The following is a 13,443-nucleotide window of genomic DNA, read 5'->3' on the forward strand; positions in this document are numbered from 1 at the left end:
TAACCTCACATTTTCCCAACATTATACTCCATCTGCCAGATTTTTGCCCACTCACTCAACCTGTCTATTTTTTTTGCATGCTTAACGCCCACTTAACGTCCATTTTACCGCTGAAATTATGTATAACGCCCATTTTGGCACAAAATGGAAACTGACGGGAATTTTTTGGAAACTTATCGCCGAGCATTACTTTCTCCATGTGCTTAACACCGGGAAAAAATATTACTGCCCGCCCACTTTTTTTGGGCGGAATTATCAGAATGGGCGAAATCAACGCCCATAATATTGACCAGCAATAATTTCCGCATTGATTTAACGCCGAGACTCAATAATACCACCCACTCACTTTTTTTTGTCATAAAGAGCATATTTACTGAAACTAGTGGCCATGAGATCGCCCAGCATCAGTTTCACCACCTCACACATATATCGCCCACAATATCACTCGCCCAAAAAGACGCCCAGAAAAAGTGGAACTAACCGGAACTAATCACAGTGTTATGGACGCCATGTTCTAGATCAGATTTCGCATCCTTTAAAAGGCTGCTATGCTTCAACCTCGGTGGAGTTCGGATGTAGTCTGCAGGTCATTGGAGTTGATGTCAACATCTCTACAAACATCTTGACCACATTGTGACCGATTGGAATTGAATAGTGTAATATCTGTAAGCTTGTAATGCTTGTAGATCCACACTGTGGATGTGGACGTATTGTGTACTGCAACTGTATAGTTAATCATTAAACAGAACAGGCTTTCCGGAGAGTTTGGAGAGAGCAGCCTGCATGTAAGGAAGCTGTGTGTGCTGTGCTCTGTGAAGGTATCACATTTGGCGGCGAGATGGGAGATTTTTCGGATGTTTAAAGCTTAAATTTTGTTGGTTAAGGATTCAGCCAGCCGACAGAAGACTTTGGAAGTTTCTATCTTTGAAAAAAAAGCTACAAAATCCGAGGTAAAAAACAGCACATGGTGTGAACAGCTAGAGATTAAAAATGGCAGGTGTAATCGGATATTTGGGTGAATATAGACACGACCAGGAACGTTTTAAAGCATATGTGGATCGGCTAGAAATATATTTCATTGCAAATAACATAATCGAAGTTCCAGACAATGCAGTCCAGAACCGGGCTGTGTTGGAACATAAGAAAGCAATCTTCTTATCAGTGGCAGGTCCGGCATTATACGAAACCCTTGTAAATCTGCATGTGCCTGATGAGCCAAAGGACACAACACTTAAAGAGATTTTAACGAAGCTGGAGCAGCACTATAACCCCAAACCGTTAGAAATTGCTGAAAGCTATCGTTTCGGGATTCGGCAGACAGCGAGGTCGATGGGTATGGCCGAACAATATTCCCGAGAAATAAATAATGATTACTGTCGTCAGTCAACCGAGGTAAATCACCTGCAGGTTCAAAGTAAAAGACGGCCATGGCCGAAAGTCTCAGAAACTGGAAATTCTACCAGAGCAACGAAGTTGTGCTATAGGTGTCTGGGACAACACATTGCTCAAAGTTGTCCATACGTGAAGGCAGAGTGTTTCTTCTGCAGAAAGACTGGGCATCTTGCGAAGGCATGCCAACTGAAGGGTAAACCAGCTTCCAAAGCTATGAGTCCAGCGTTCAAAGCAATGAGGAGAACTCCAAAGAAACTACATAGTTTGCAAGAACAACAACAGGACGAGGCGATGTTAGAGTTACACGTCATCAGGAGCACGAGGTTAACGGACAGCGATTCGGAAAGCATCAAAATCCACATAGATGTTGCGGGATTCAAGATACCAATGGAAATTGACACGGGTGCGTCCGTGAGTGTAATAGTAGAGTCACTGTACCGCGACAAATTGCGTGATTTCCAACTGGAGAAATCCAAGATAGAGCTGCGAGGCTACTCGGGAGAGAAAATTCCTGTGGTCGGCAGTATCACCGTACCGGTGAAATATAAAGATCAATTTCAGAACTTGCCTCTAATAGTAGTGAAAGGAGACAAGACTGCCTTACTAGGAAGAAATTGGTTGAGCTCACTGAAGCTGGATTGGAGTAAGATTTTCTGTGTGGAAGCGAGATTTTCTTCAAAGGATGAGGTTATCAAGCAGTATCTGAAGGTGTTCTGTGAAACGGGCAGTCTGATCCAAGGCTTCAAGGCGAGTGTCAGGATACAGAAGGACGCTAGATCGGTTTACTACAAGCCACATTCTGTACCATATGCACTCAAGGAGAAAGTTGAGCTAGAACTCAAAAGACTAGAGACTGAGAACGTTATTTGTAAGATAGATCGATGTAATTGGGCTACACCCATTGTTGTTGTACCTAAGTCCGATGGTAAGGTAAGATTGTGTGGTGATTATAAAGTAACCGTAAACCAGGTTTTAGAGGGTGATGTTCCCAATACATTGCCCAATATAGAAGATTTGTTCACAACACTGACAGGTGGTCAGATCTTCTCAAAAAACTGGATCTTACAAATGCCTACTTACAGCTTGAACTAGATGAGGAGTCCAAGTCATGTTTGACTATAAATACTCGTCTAGGCCTACATCAGTTTAATAGGCTATCGCTTGGAGTGTCTTCCGCCCCTGCCATATTCCAAGGGGTGATGAACCAGATTTTGCAAGGTATTGAAGGGGTAGTATGTTATTTGGATGACATACTAATTTCAGCACCAAATAGGCAAATTCATAATAACATATTGAATGAAGTCCTCAAACGGCTAGAGAAGCACAGAGTACAAGTTTCTGCTCGTAAGTATGAGTTATTTAAAAACTCAGTGGAGTACTTAGGGTACAGAGTAGATAAAGATGGTTTACATCCAACCATGGAAAAATTGGATGCAATTAGAAATGCACCCACTCCCAGGAATGTCACTGATCATCGTTCATTCTTGGGTCTTTTGAACTATTATGGGAAGTTCTAACCAAATTTGGATACAGTATTACATCCACTGAATGAACTTTTGAAAAAAACAGGTCCAGTGGAAGTGGTCAAGAGAATGTGAAACAGCATTCAAGGAGTGTAAAAACAAATTGGTAGAGAGCACCATGTTAGTTCACTACGACATATCTAAGGAGATTAAGCTAGCATGTGATGCCTCTCCGTATGGAGTTGGGGCAGTAATCTCTCATGTATTAAGTAGTGGGGAGGAGAGACCAATTGTTTTTGCTTCATGCACTCTCAGTGCCAGTGAGAAAAATTATGTGCAAGTTGAAAGGGAAGCTTTGGCATTAATTTTTGGGGTCAAGAAGTTTCACAAATACTTGTATGGTCGTAAGTTTACCATCATTACCGACCGTAAGCCCATAACAGCAATCCTCCATCCAAAGTCCCCAGTTCCAACATTAGCTGCAGCCCGAATGCAGAGATGGGCTTTGATTTTGTCAGCATATACATATGATATTGAATACAGACGATCAGCTGATCACAGTAATGCTGATGCAATGTCTAGATTGCCTTCCCCATCACAAGTTACACCCGATAGGGAAGAAGTGTTTTATTTTTCATACATTGATGAACTGCCAGTCACAGCTGAAGAGATTGGTAGAGCAACCAAACGTGACCCAGTGATGTCAAAGGTGTATGAGTATATTGCAAATGGATGGCCAAACCAGGTAACAGACAAAGATACACATCCATTCTTCATTCAGAGGAATGAATTATCAGTAGATAAAGATTGTATCATGTGGGGTGCAAGAGTGGTTACACCAAATAAATTCAGGTCCAAATTATGACCAACACCTGGGAATGTGCTTGACCAAGAGTTTTGCACGTAGTTACTTATGGTGGCCAGGTCTTGATAAAGATATAGAGTACATTGTGAGTCAGTATACGACATGTCAATCGGTAACCACCACCAGTACCATTACAGCCATGGAAATGGCCTCCCAGGGTGTGGCAAAGGCTACATATTGATTTTGCTGAGTTAGATGGAGAACAATTGTTAATTGTGATTGATAGCCATTCGAAGTGGGTTGAGGTGTTCCCAATGTGGAAAATAACAACAAGTAAAACATTGGACATTTTACGAAAACTATTTTCTGCATTTGGCCTCCCTGAAGAAATTGTTTCGGATAATGGACCACAATTTCGTTCAGAAGAATTTGCACAATTCACGAGCAAAAATGGTGTGAAACATACCAAGGTTCCACCATACCATCCTGCTTCGAATGGTGCAGCAGAGCGCACTGTACAAATTGTCAAACGTGCCCTCATAAAACAAATGTTAGATCCAAATCCAAGAAAACGACAGTTGTCATTGGATCACAAATTGGCTAATTTTTTGATTACATATCGAAATACTCCTCATACAACTACTGGTAGAACACCAGCAGAGTTGTTTCTCAAACAACAGCCACGAACCAGATTCTCATTGTTAAAGCCAAATTTGGCACAGTCTGTAGAAGAGACACAATTAAGACAAAAAGTGAATCACGATAAAGGGAGAGTAAAAGAGAGAAGAGTGAAATTAAACCAGAAGGTGAGTGTGAAGAACCATCACCATAAATGGTTAAAGTAGTTACCCGGAAGAGTGGTGAAGATATGTGGTCCTCACACATATTTGGTAAAGATGTTTGATAATGGACAGGTTAGGTTTGTCCATATTGATCATATTTTACCTACAGACATGGAAGGAGTTGAAGGTGGGAATGATTCAATTATTCCTGACTTTTCAGATAGTTTTGATATACCAGTAGCAAATCCTAAATCCAATGTTCTGGAAACAAATCCAGGAGAGAATCAAAATGAAAGTCTGAGTCCGAGTCAGGAAAACAAAGAGCCTGAAGTTAGAATGAGTTCAATGAAAATCAAGGAAATTCCATGGAGGAAAATGTTCTTCAGGATGAACCTCGAATGAGTTTAGATTCGGGACCATGTTTGGAAGGTTCTGTTCGAGAGCGAAGGTATCCTCTTCGAAACAGAAAACAAGTGGTGAAGTTAAATTTGTAAATATGGAAAAAAAACTAAGTTTTTATCCTGTGTTATGTATAAACATGAAAGTTATGTATGATGGTTGTTATGATGGCTTTTTCATTAAGGAGGGAGAAGTGTAATGTCTGTGTGCTTGTAATGCTTGTAGCTTCACACTGTGGATGTGGACATATTGTGTACTGCAACTATATAGTTAATCATTAAACAGAACAGGCTTTCCGGAGAGTTTGGAGAGAGCAGCCTGCATGTAAAGAAGCTGTGTGTGCTGTGCTTTGTGAAGATATCACAAATAGGTGTCTTCATCGGATAGTCCTTCTTTGTGACCAATCGGTGGAAAACAGAGAGCTACTGCAATGGGGCCTGTCCTTTATCACCCTCTCTTGGTGACCAATTACATGCAGCAGACTCGAGATCACCGAAGGTATGCTCCATTGCATTATGTGCCCAATGTAAGACGTGACAGACTGATGAGGAGGACCAGACGTTACACTCCCCGAAAGTACAAGGAGAAGCATTCTGACCTCGATTTGCCCGACACCACCTGCCTTCGGAGACTGCGCTTCCACAAAGAGGTTATCACTGAGGTATGCCAGCTGATAAGGCCAGATCTGCAGCCTGCCAGCACCATCAGTACTGCACTGTCCGTCGAGGTCAAAGTCACAGTGGCACTGTCGTTCTATGCCTCAGATTCTTTTCAGGCCACAGCTGGAGACATTTGCGGACTTTCTCAGCATGCCACACATCACTGCATTAACCAGGTCACTGAAGCCCTGTACGCACGCCGGAGGGACTTGGTCAGCTTCCCTATGACCAGGGAGGCACAGAGTGAGAGGGCTCTAGGATTCTCCAGAATTGCAAACTTCCCCAAGGTGCAGGGAGCCATAGACTGTATGCACATCGCGATGCGAGCACCTTTTAAGGATGCAGAGGTTTTCAGGAACCACAAGGGATTCCACTCTTTGAATGTCCAACTCATTGTTGACCACCAGCAAATTATAATGGCAGTGAATGCTAAATTTCCGGGCAGCATCCACGATGCTCACATCCTGCGTGAGAGCACTGTATCTGACTTGTTTAACAATCAGCCATAAGGTCAATGCTGGATGCTTGCTGACAAAGGATATGGCCTCGCCACCTGACTGATGAGCCCCTGCGTAACATCCACACTGAAGCCGAGAGGCGATACAACAAGAGCCACAGAGCAACTCGCAATATCATGGAGAAAACCATTGGAGTGCTGAAGCAGCGCTTTAGAAGCCTGGACCACTCAGGAGGCGAGCTCCAATACCACTTGAGCAGGTAGCTCGATTTGTGGTGGTGTGCTCCATGCTGCACAACTTGGCTATCAGGAGGGGACAAGAATTGCCTGATGAGTCTGATAGTCCACCTCACCAGAGAGAGGAAGAGGAGGACAAGGAGGCGGACGCTGACATTGGCCCGGACAATCGGCTGACGCTGAAGCCATGCCCCCGACTCTCTGTAGACTGCATGAAACGGCCCGTGGTAGCATGATAGCTGCAAGAGGCTTACGACAGGAGCTCATCAATGATCGCTTTGCCTGAAAGAACGTTGGTGTTATTTATGAGGCTGACACACTGCTGGGTGTGCAGGTCATACATCAATGGTGGGCATCACCTTGGTGACAGTTAACGTTTAAGTTGATTGAAGTTAAGTGTAATTATACCCTTTGTTGTTAAGGAATCACCAGTGTGTAACAGTGCAGCTATCTGAGCCAATGTGCTACGAGGTTTTGTTAAATAAAAAACATTTAAACCGAACATTAGTCTGAAATCATCAGTATTTCTGTACAAACCAATCCTTGCCCCCTCCCGCCACCACTCCCCCCCCGCCCCCGCTTCTCCTCCCCACCTCTACCCCTTCCCCTTCCCCTCCTGACTCCAAGCCGCCTGGCTGAGGAGCTCCTCAGACGATGCTTCATAGGGTTGGGGGGGAGGTGGGGTGGGGGGGGGGGTGGTGACGGCCGAAACGCTGCTTGAACGGATAGGGGAGAGGACGGTCCTGAGGTGGGAAATTACTCCGAGCCAGAAGCAAGATGTTGCTGCTGGCTTTCATGTGTGGTTGGCAATGGGGGTGTGGCACCTTGGGGTGCAATGCCGCGCTCCGGGACCACTGGGAGCACTCTGCCACCAGTGTTCCTGGCTACCAGCTCCAGGGCCTCCTCCATCCCTTCCATGTTATATCTTATTTATCGGACAAAAACTCAGTGCCAACTATGTTCTTGGTGCTTAGTAGGCTTTTTACTGCTGGTGAATCTCCCTCATACCTCCCACAACAGTCAGACAAGCACACACCACAGCCATACACACTTTCAGTGCCTCTGATCTCCCTCTCTATTGGTCTTTTCTTCTGCGCATGTCATGATGGCCCTTGACCTCCTGAATTGAGCGTTGCCATGCCATTGCTAAGGACGGCGACACTTGACGGCAGGCCAAAAAATTTTTACGCTAACGCCCATTTCATATTGCTCATGGTAATGCCCATTTTCAAAAATGAAGACTTGGTGCTTTGAGAATGGCGAGAAGCTGGCAAGTGGAGATTCTAGCCCTATATCCCGCTGCAGATTTTTTGTGTCCTCCTCAGAGTTTGCTTTCCCACCCATCTTTGTATCTTCAGCAAACTTGGCTACATTACAAGCGGTCCCTTCATCCAGGTCATTTAGATTGTAAATAGTTGAGGACACAGCACTGAGCCCTGCGGCACCCCACTAGTCACTGTTTGCCAACCGGAAAATGATCCATTTATCCCGACTCTCTGTTTTCTGTTGGTTAGCCAATCCTCTATCATTGCTAATATATTACCCCAACTCCGTGAACCTTTATCTTGTACAGTAACCTTTTATGTGGCACCTTATCGAATGCCTTCTGGAAATCCAAATACATCACATCCACTGGTTCCCCCTTATCCACCCTGCTCGTTACATCCTCAAAGAACTCCAGCAAATTTGTCAAACATGATTTCCCTTTCATAAAACCATGCTGGTTCTGCTTGATTGAGTTATGCTTTTCCAAATGTCCCGCTACTGCTTCCTTAATAATGGACTCTAACATTTCCCCAACGACAGATGTCAGGCTAACTTTTTTATAGTTTCCAGCTTTTTGTCTGCCTCCTTTTTAAAAATGTTTTAAATAGGGTTGTTACATTTGCGCTTTTCCAATCCGCTGGGACCGCCCCCGAATCCAGGGAATTTTGGTAGATTACAACCAATGCATCCACTATCTCTGCAGCCACCTCTTTTAAGACCCTAGGATTTAAGCCATCAGGTCCAGGGGACTTGTCTGCCTTTAGTCCAATTATTTTACATAGAAACATAGAAATTAGGTGCAGGAGCAGACCATTCAGCTATTCGAGCCTGCACCGCCATTCAACAAGATCATGGCTGATCATTCAACCTCAGTACCCCTTTCCTGCTTTGTCTCCATACCCCTTGATCCCTTTGGCCGTAAGGGCCATATCTAACTCCCCTTTGAATATATCCAATGAACTGGCCTCAACAACTTTCTGCAGCAGAGAATTCCACAGGTTAACCACTCTTGGAGTGAAGAAGTTTCTCTTCATCTTGGTCCTAAATGGCTTACCTCTTATTCTTAGACTGTGACCCCTGGTTCTGGAACTCCCCAGCAACGGGAACATTCTTTCTGCCTCTAACCTGTCCAATCCCATCAGAACTTTATATGTTTCCATGAGATCCCCTCTCATTCTTCTAAACTCCAGTGGATACAAGCGCCCAGTTGATCCAGTTTCTCTCATATGTCAGTCCTGCCATCCCGGGAATCAATCTGGTGAAACTTCGCTGTACTCCCTCATTAGCAAGAACGTCCTTCCTCAGATTAGGAGACCAAAACTGAACACAATATTCCAGGTGAGGCCTCACCAAGGCACTGTACAACTGCAGTAAGACCTCCCTGCTCCTATACTCAAATCCTCTAGCTATGAAGGCCAACATGCCATTTGCCTTCTTCACCACCTGCTGTACCTGCATGCCAAACTTCAATGATTGATGTACCATGACACCCAGGTTTCATTGCACCTCCCCTTTTCCTAATCTGTTACCATTCAGATAACATTCTGTCTTCCTGTTTTTGCCACCAAAGTGGATAACCTCACATTTATCCACATTATACTGCATCTGCCATGCATTTGCCCACTCACCTAACCTGTCCAAGTCACCCTGCAGCCTCTTAGCATCCTCCTCACAGCTCACACTGCCACCCAGCTTAGTGTCATCTGCAAACTTGGAGATATTACATTCAATTCCTTCATTTAAATCATTGATGTATATTGTAAACATCTGGGGTTCCAGCACTGAACCCTGCGGCACCCCACTGGTCACTGAATACCGAGTACTACTTCATTAGTGATACTGATTGTATTACGTTCCTCCCTCCCTATAGCCCCTTGATTATCCACTATTGGGATGTTTTAGTGCCTTCTACCGTGAAGACCGATACAAAATATTTGTTCAACGTCTCTGCCATTTCCCTGTTCTCCATTATTAATTCCCCAGTCTCATCCTCTTAAGGCCGAGATGAGGAGGAATTTCTTCACTCAGAGGGTTGTGAATCTTTGGAATTCTCTGCCCCAGAGGGCTGTGGATGCTGAGTCTTTGAGTATATTCAAGGCTGTGATAGATAGAATCTTGGACTCTAAGGGAATCAAGGGATTATGGGATAGGCGGGAAAGTGGAGTTGAGGTCGATGATCAACCATGAGCTTATTGAATGGCGGAGCAGGCTTGAGGGGCCGTATGGCCTACTCCTGCTCCTATTCTTATGTTCTTATGTAATATCCTGTCAGATCAAACACAAAGAGATACACGTGTAGTTGGCTTGGAATGGTAGAAGATGGGAGGTGACAATAATAGCAAAGGCTGCAAGGATCAAATTCTCCATGTTACACAATGGTTCTTGTGCTGCTGGAGGCGGTGCAGGTTGGAAATTGCTATCAATGGAGATCAACAGACCCGAATTGAATAGTAGAAATGTAAGAACAAATTAATATTCTGAAGATTTGTTTGATTACTTTTGCAGGTTGGGGGTGTTTAGGCAGAACTTAAATAGATGTGGTAGAGGCCATTATAAGATTGATTGTACTTAATCTGTGGAAGGAACAGGTTGATGGTTCCATTGAACCAGCAATGGATGTGTGCATTTAAAAATATTGTCACACATTGTTTCATGTCATATTTGTCCTTTTCTGCTAGCTTTTTTCCTTCCTGATTTGTCTACCTTTCTTTCATTAACACTTCTGCGCAGCATCTTTTGTTCATTAAGTGAGAACATTCTGTCAATGGATCTCTTCAGGACTACCTACAGTGCTGTTCTGAGATTGAAATGGAAGTGAAATGGTGCATCCCTGTACAGTGAGCTACTACATTTAGCAGCCTAGGCAGAGACAGACAAAACCTGTTCATACCAATAGCAATATAAATCAAATAAGGTGGAACTTGCCTACTATTTGTGACACAGGTTCTGAGCTGTGCTCTCTGATATCGGTGGAGCAGCAACAGGAGTAGGGGGCCAATTGGCAGTCAGGGAAGCACACTCCACGAACAATTTTTTGACATTTTAAAAAATAAGAAACTTACTGCCGCTGAAGAACCTTGAACGGACCAGCCCCGGTATTCACTTTCAGCAAAGGGACCTCAAACACGTGTTGGTCTCTTGTTTACGTAGGTAAGGATCCTAACAACTGTTTTAGATGGCCGCCAAGGATGCTTTAAAAGTGGCCTGACCCAATATCGGGTTGGCATCTTTCAGGTGTGTTTTGGCTGCAGGACTTTAGTTCCTAAAATTGGCCGCCTTTACACTGTTTTACACCCATAAAATGATCCAATTTCTATCCATTGAACTCAAAATCCTTGCCGTTTACTGATCCCTCCACAATGATGCCCCATGCACTATGTACCTGCCCATACCTTTTGGTCCTCTGCCTCTGGCCGGCTGTGCATTCCCCTTCCCTACACTTCACCATCAGTGGCAGATCCTTCAATCTTCTTGGTTATAGTCTCTGGAACTCTTTCCCAAACATCTCCTCCTTGATAATTCTCTCCATCCTCTAAAAGCCTCCTTGAAATCTTTCTCATTGACCTTGCCTGCAGTCATAGGAACACAGAAGGAGGTCGTTCGGTCCATTGAGTCTGCTCTGGCTCGTTGGAAGAGCAATCCAGTCCCACTACCCCCCCCACCGCCCCCCCCCCACCATCCTCTTTCCACATAGCCCTGCAAAATTTTTTCTCCTTCAAATATATATCTAATTCCCTTTTGAAAGCTACTGTTGAATCTGTTTCCAGCACTCCATGAGACAGTGCATTCCAAATCCTAACCACTCATTGCATAATTCTTTTTCCCTCATGTCGCCTCTGGTTCTTTTACCAATCACCTTAAATATGTGCTCTCTGGCTATTGACCCTTAAGCCATTGGAAACAGTTTCTCTTTATTTACTCTTATTTAAACCCTTCATGATTTTAAACAGCTCTATCAAATCTTCACTTAGCCTTCTCTGCTCGAAGGAGAACAACTCCAGTCATCTGTCCGAACTCTTGCGACACTGCACAGCATCCATTGCTCCTCTGCTAAGTGCCTTAGGAAGTTTACTATGTGAATGAAACTCGATAGATGCAAGTTGTTGTTGCTGATTACAGTTTATTTTTTTCAGAGATCAAAAATAGCAATATATGAGAAAATGTGGGCCTACATGAAATCAGCAGAACCTTCTGTTTTCACCAAGACCACAGCTGAGGGTGTCGCCCGGGTTCGCAAATCCAAGGGCAAGTTCGCTTTCCTTCTGGAGTCCACAATGAATGAATATATTGAGCAGAGGAAACCGTGTGACACGATGAAAGTAGGAGGCAACCTGGATTCCAAAGGATATGGAGTGGCAACGCCTAAGAACTCCCCATTAAGGTGGGTGGAATAGTATAACAATATGTCATTGTGTTGTTATAGTATTCCATCTACCCTGATGTCCCTTGTATTTCTTTTATCTTCTGTGACTATGGTATGTGCATGATTTCATTCCACATCTTTGAAGAGTACGCAGGTAAAGAATGTTCCACTATTAAAAAGAGATCATCTGTACATTTTTTAGTGGCACTAAAAGCTATTGGAGGAGGGAACAAAACAATTCCATTTTAGTACTTTTATAACATAGAAGCTTTTCTGACTCAACAAATAAAGTGTTTTTAATGTAGGTATCAAGAACTGCACAGCAAAAAACTTTCTTTTCTAGTTATGCAAAATTTAGCAAGATGCTAAATAGAAAGAAAGAAGAAAAAACTTGCATTTATATAGTATCTTATCATGTCCTCACAATGTGCCAAGGTGCTATACTGCCAATGGATTATTATAAATAATAGTCCCTGTTGTAATGTAGGCTAATACAGTATTTTAAAATATTTAGAGGTAAGGAAACATTTTTTAAATTACGTTTTGTAACACCACCAAGCATAAGTACTCACACATAGGCATGTTTCTTATCTTCATTTTAAAGCTTTGTATTATGCAGTAGGTAGTAGATTATTCTGTGATGCTGGGCTCCAGGTGAGTAACCACATTCAACAGGAATGCAGGTCAGAGAATCAGGGCTACAGTGCTGTAGCTGTATCTTTAATCCGCATTTCCGTCTGTGTGACTCCCAGTGGGAGCGCAAGATCACAGAATTACCCTCTTGTATTCTTCTAATGTAAGCATTCACTCCCCCACCACTAACAGGTCTTTTCTTCTCATAACTAGTGATGTTCAAATGCCTGAGATCTTGGCATTGTTTGATATAACTCCTTTTTTGTACCACAGTTTTTGTGTCATTACTTCCATTCCTATGTATTAAGCGAGATAAGAACAGATTGTGACCATAACAGAGACGGGTATCTCACAAATTTGACATGCTGATTCCTGAGCCTAGAAAGTCTGAGATAAATTATACTGGGGTGACAATGAATGGACAAGCCTGAACTTTCCTATAGGCTAATGCAATAATCATACAAGTTGAAGCCTGTCTTCCCCCTCATCTGTCCCTGTTGTCAAATTTACTGCTCCATTTTTTTAATTTGATGTGGTTTATGCTGGCAAGACTACATTTATTGCCCACCCCTAGTTATCCTGTGAAAGTGGTGGTGGGCCTTCCCCTTGAACTGCTGCAGTCCTAGTGGTGATGGTGCTTCCCCCATAAGAGTTAGGTAATTAATTCTAGGATATTATGCCAGCGACAATGAAGGAACAGCGATATGTCCAAGTCAGGATGGTTTGAGATTTGGAGGGGAAGTTGGAGGTGATAGTGCTCCCGTGACATTGCTGCTCTTGCCCTTCTTGATGGTCGAGGTCAAAGGGAAGGGATGTGGTTGCTGAAGTAACCTCGGTGAGCTGCTGCAGTGCATTCTGTAAATCGTACTGCAGCCACAATGTGCCAGTGATGAAAGTGATAGATTTTGAACCCAATGACAGGGGGACCAGGCAGGAAAAATGCTCCGTTATCTCCAGGGTTCTAATGGAGCTTATTTGGTTGTGGGA

The 13,443-nt window shown here is 43.5% G+C and overlaps 1 protein-coding gene across 5 annotated transcripts in view; it reads left to right on the plus strand.

The window, feature by feature from the left end:
- Nucleotides 1-13,443, plus strand: part of LOC139274818 (glutamate receptor 4) — a 255,245-nt gene that overhangs the window by 235,510 nt on the left and 6,292 nt on the right. For all 5 annotated transcript variants that reach the window (XM_070891511.1, XM_070891512.1, XM_070891513.1 and 2 more), the window contains exon 13: nt 11,594-11,841. In XM_070891511.1, coding sequence (XP_070747612.1) covers nt 11,594-11,841 — 248 coding nt within the window. The remainder of the gene's footprint in view (nt 1-11,593; nt 11,842-13,443) is intronic.

Source organism: Pristiophorus japonicus, chromosome 10 (genome assembly GCF_044704955.1).
Source record: "Pristiophorus japonicus isolate sPriJap1 chromosome 10, sPriJap1.hap1, whole genome shotgun sequence".
In the NCBI taxonomy this organism is placed as follows: domain Eukaryota; kingdom Metazoa; phylum Chordata; class Chondrichthyes; family Pristiophoridae; genus Pristiophorus; species Pristiophorus japonicus.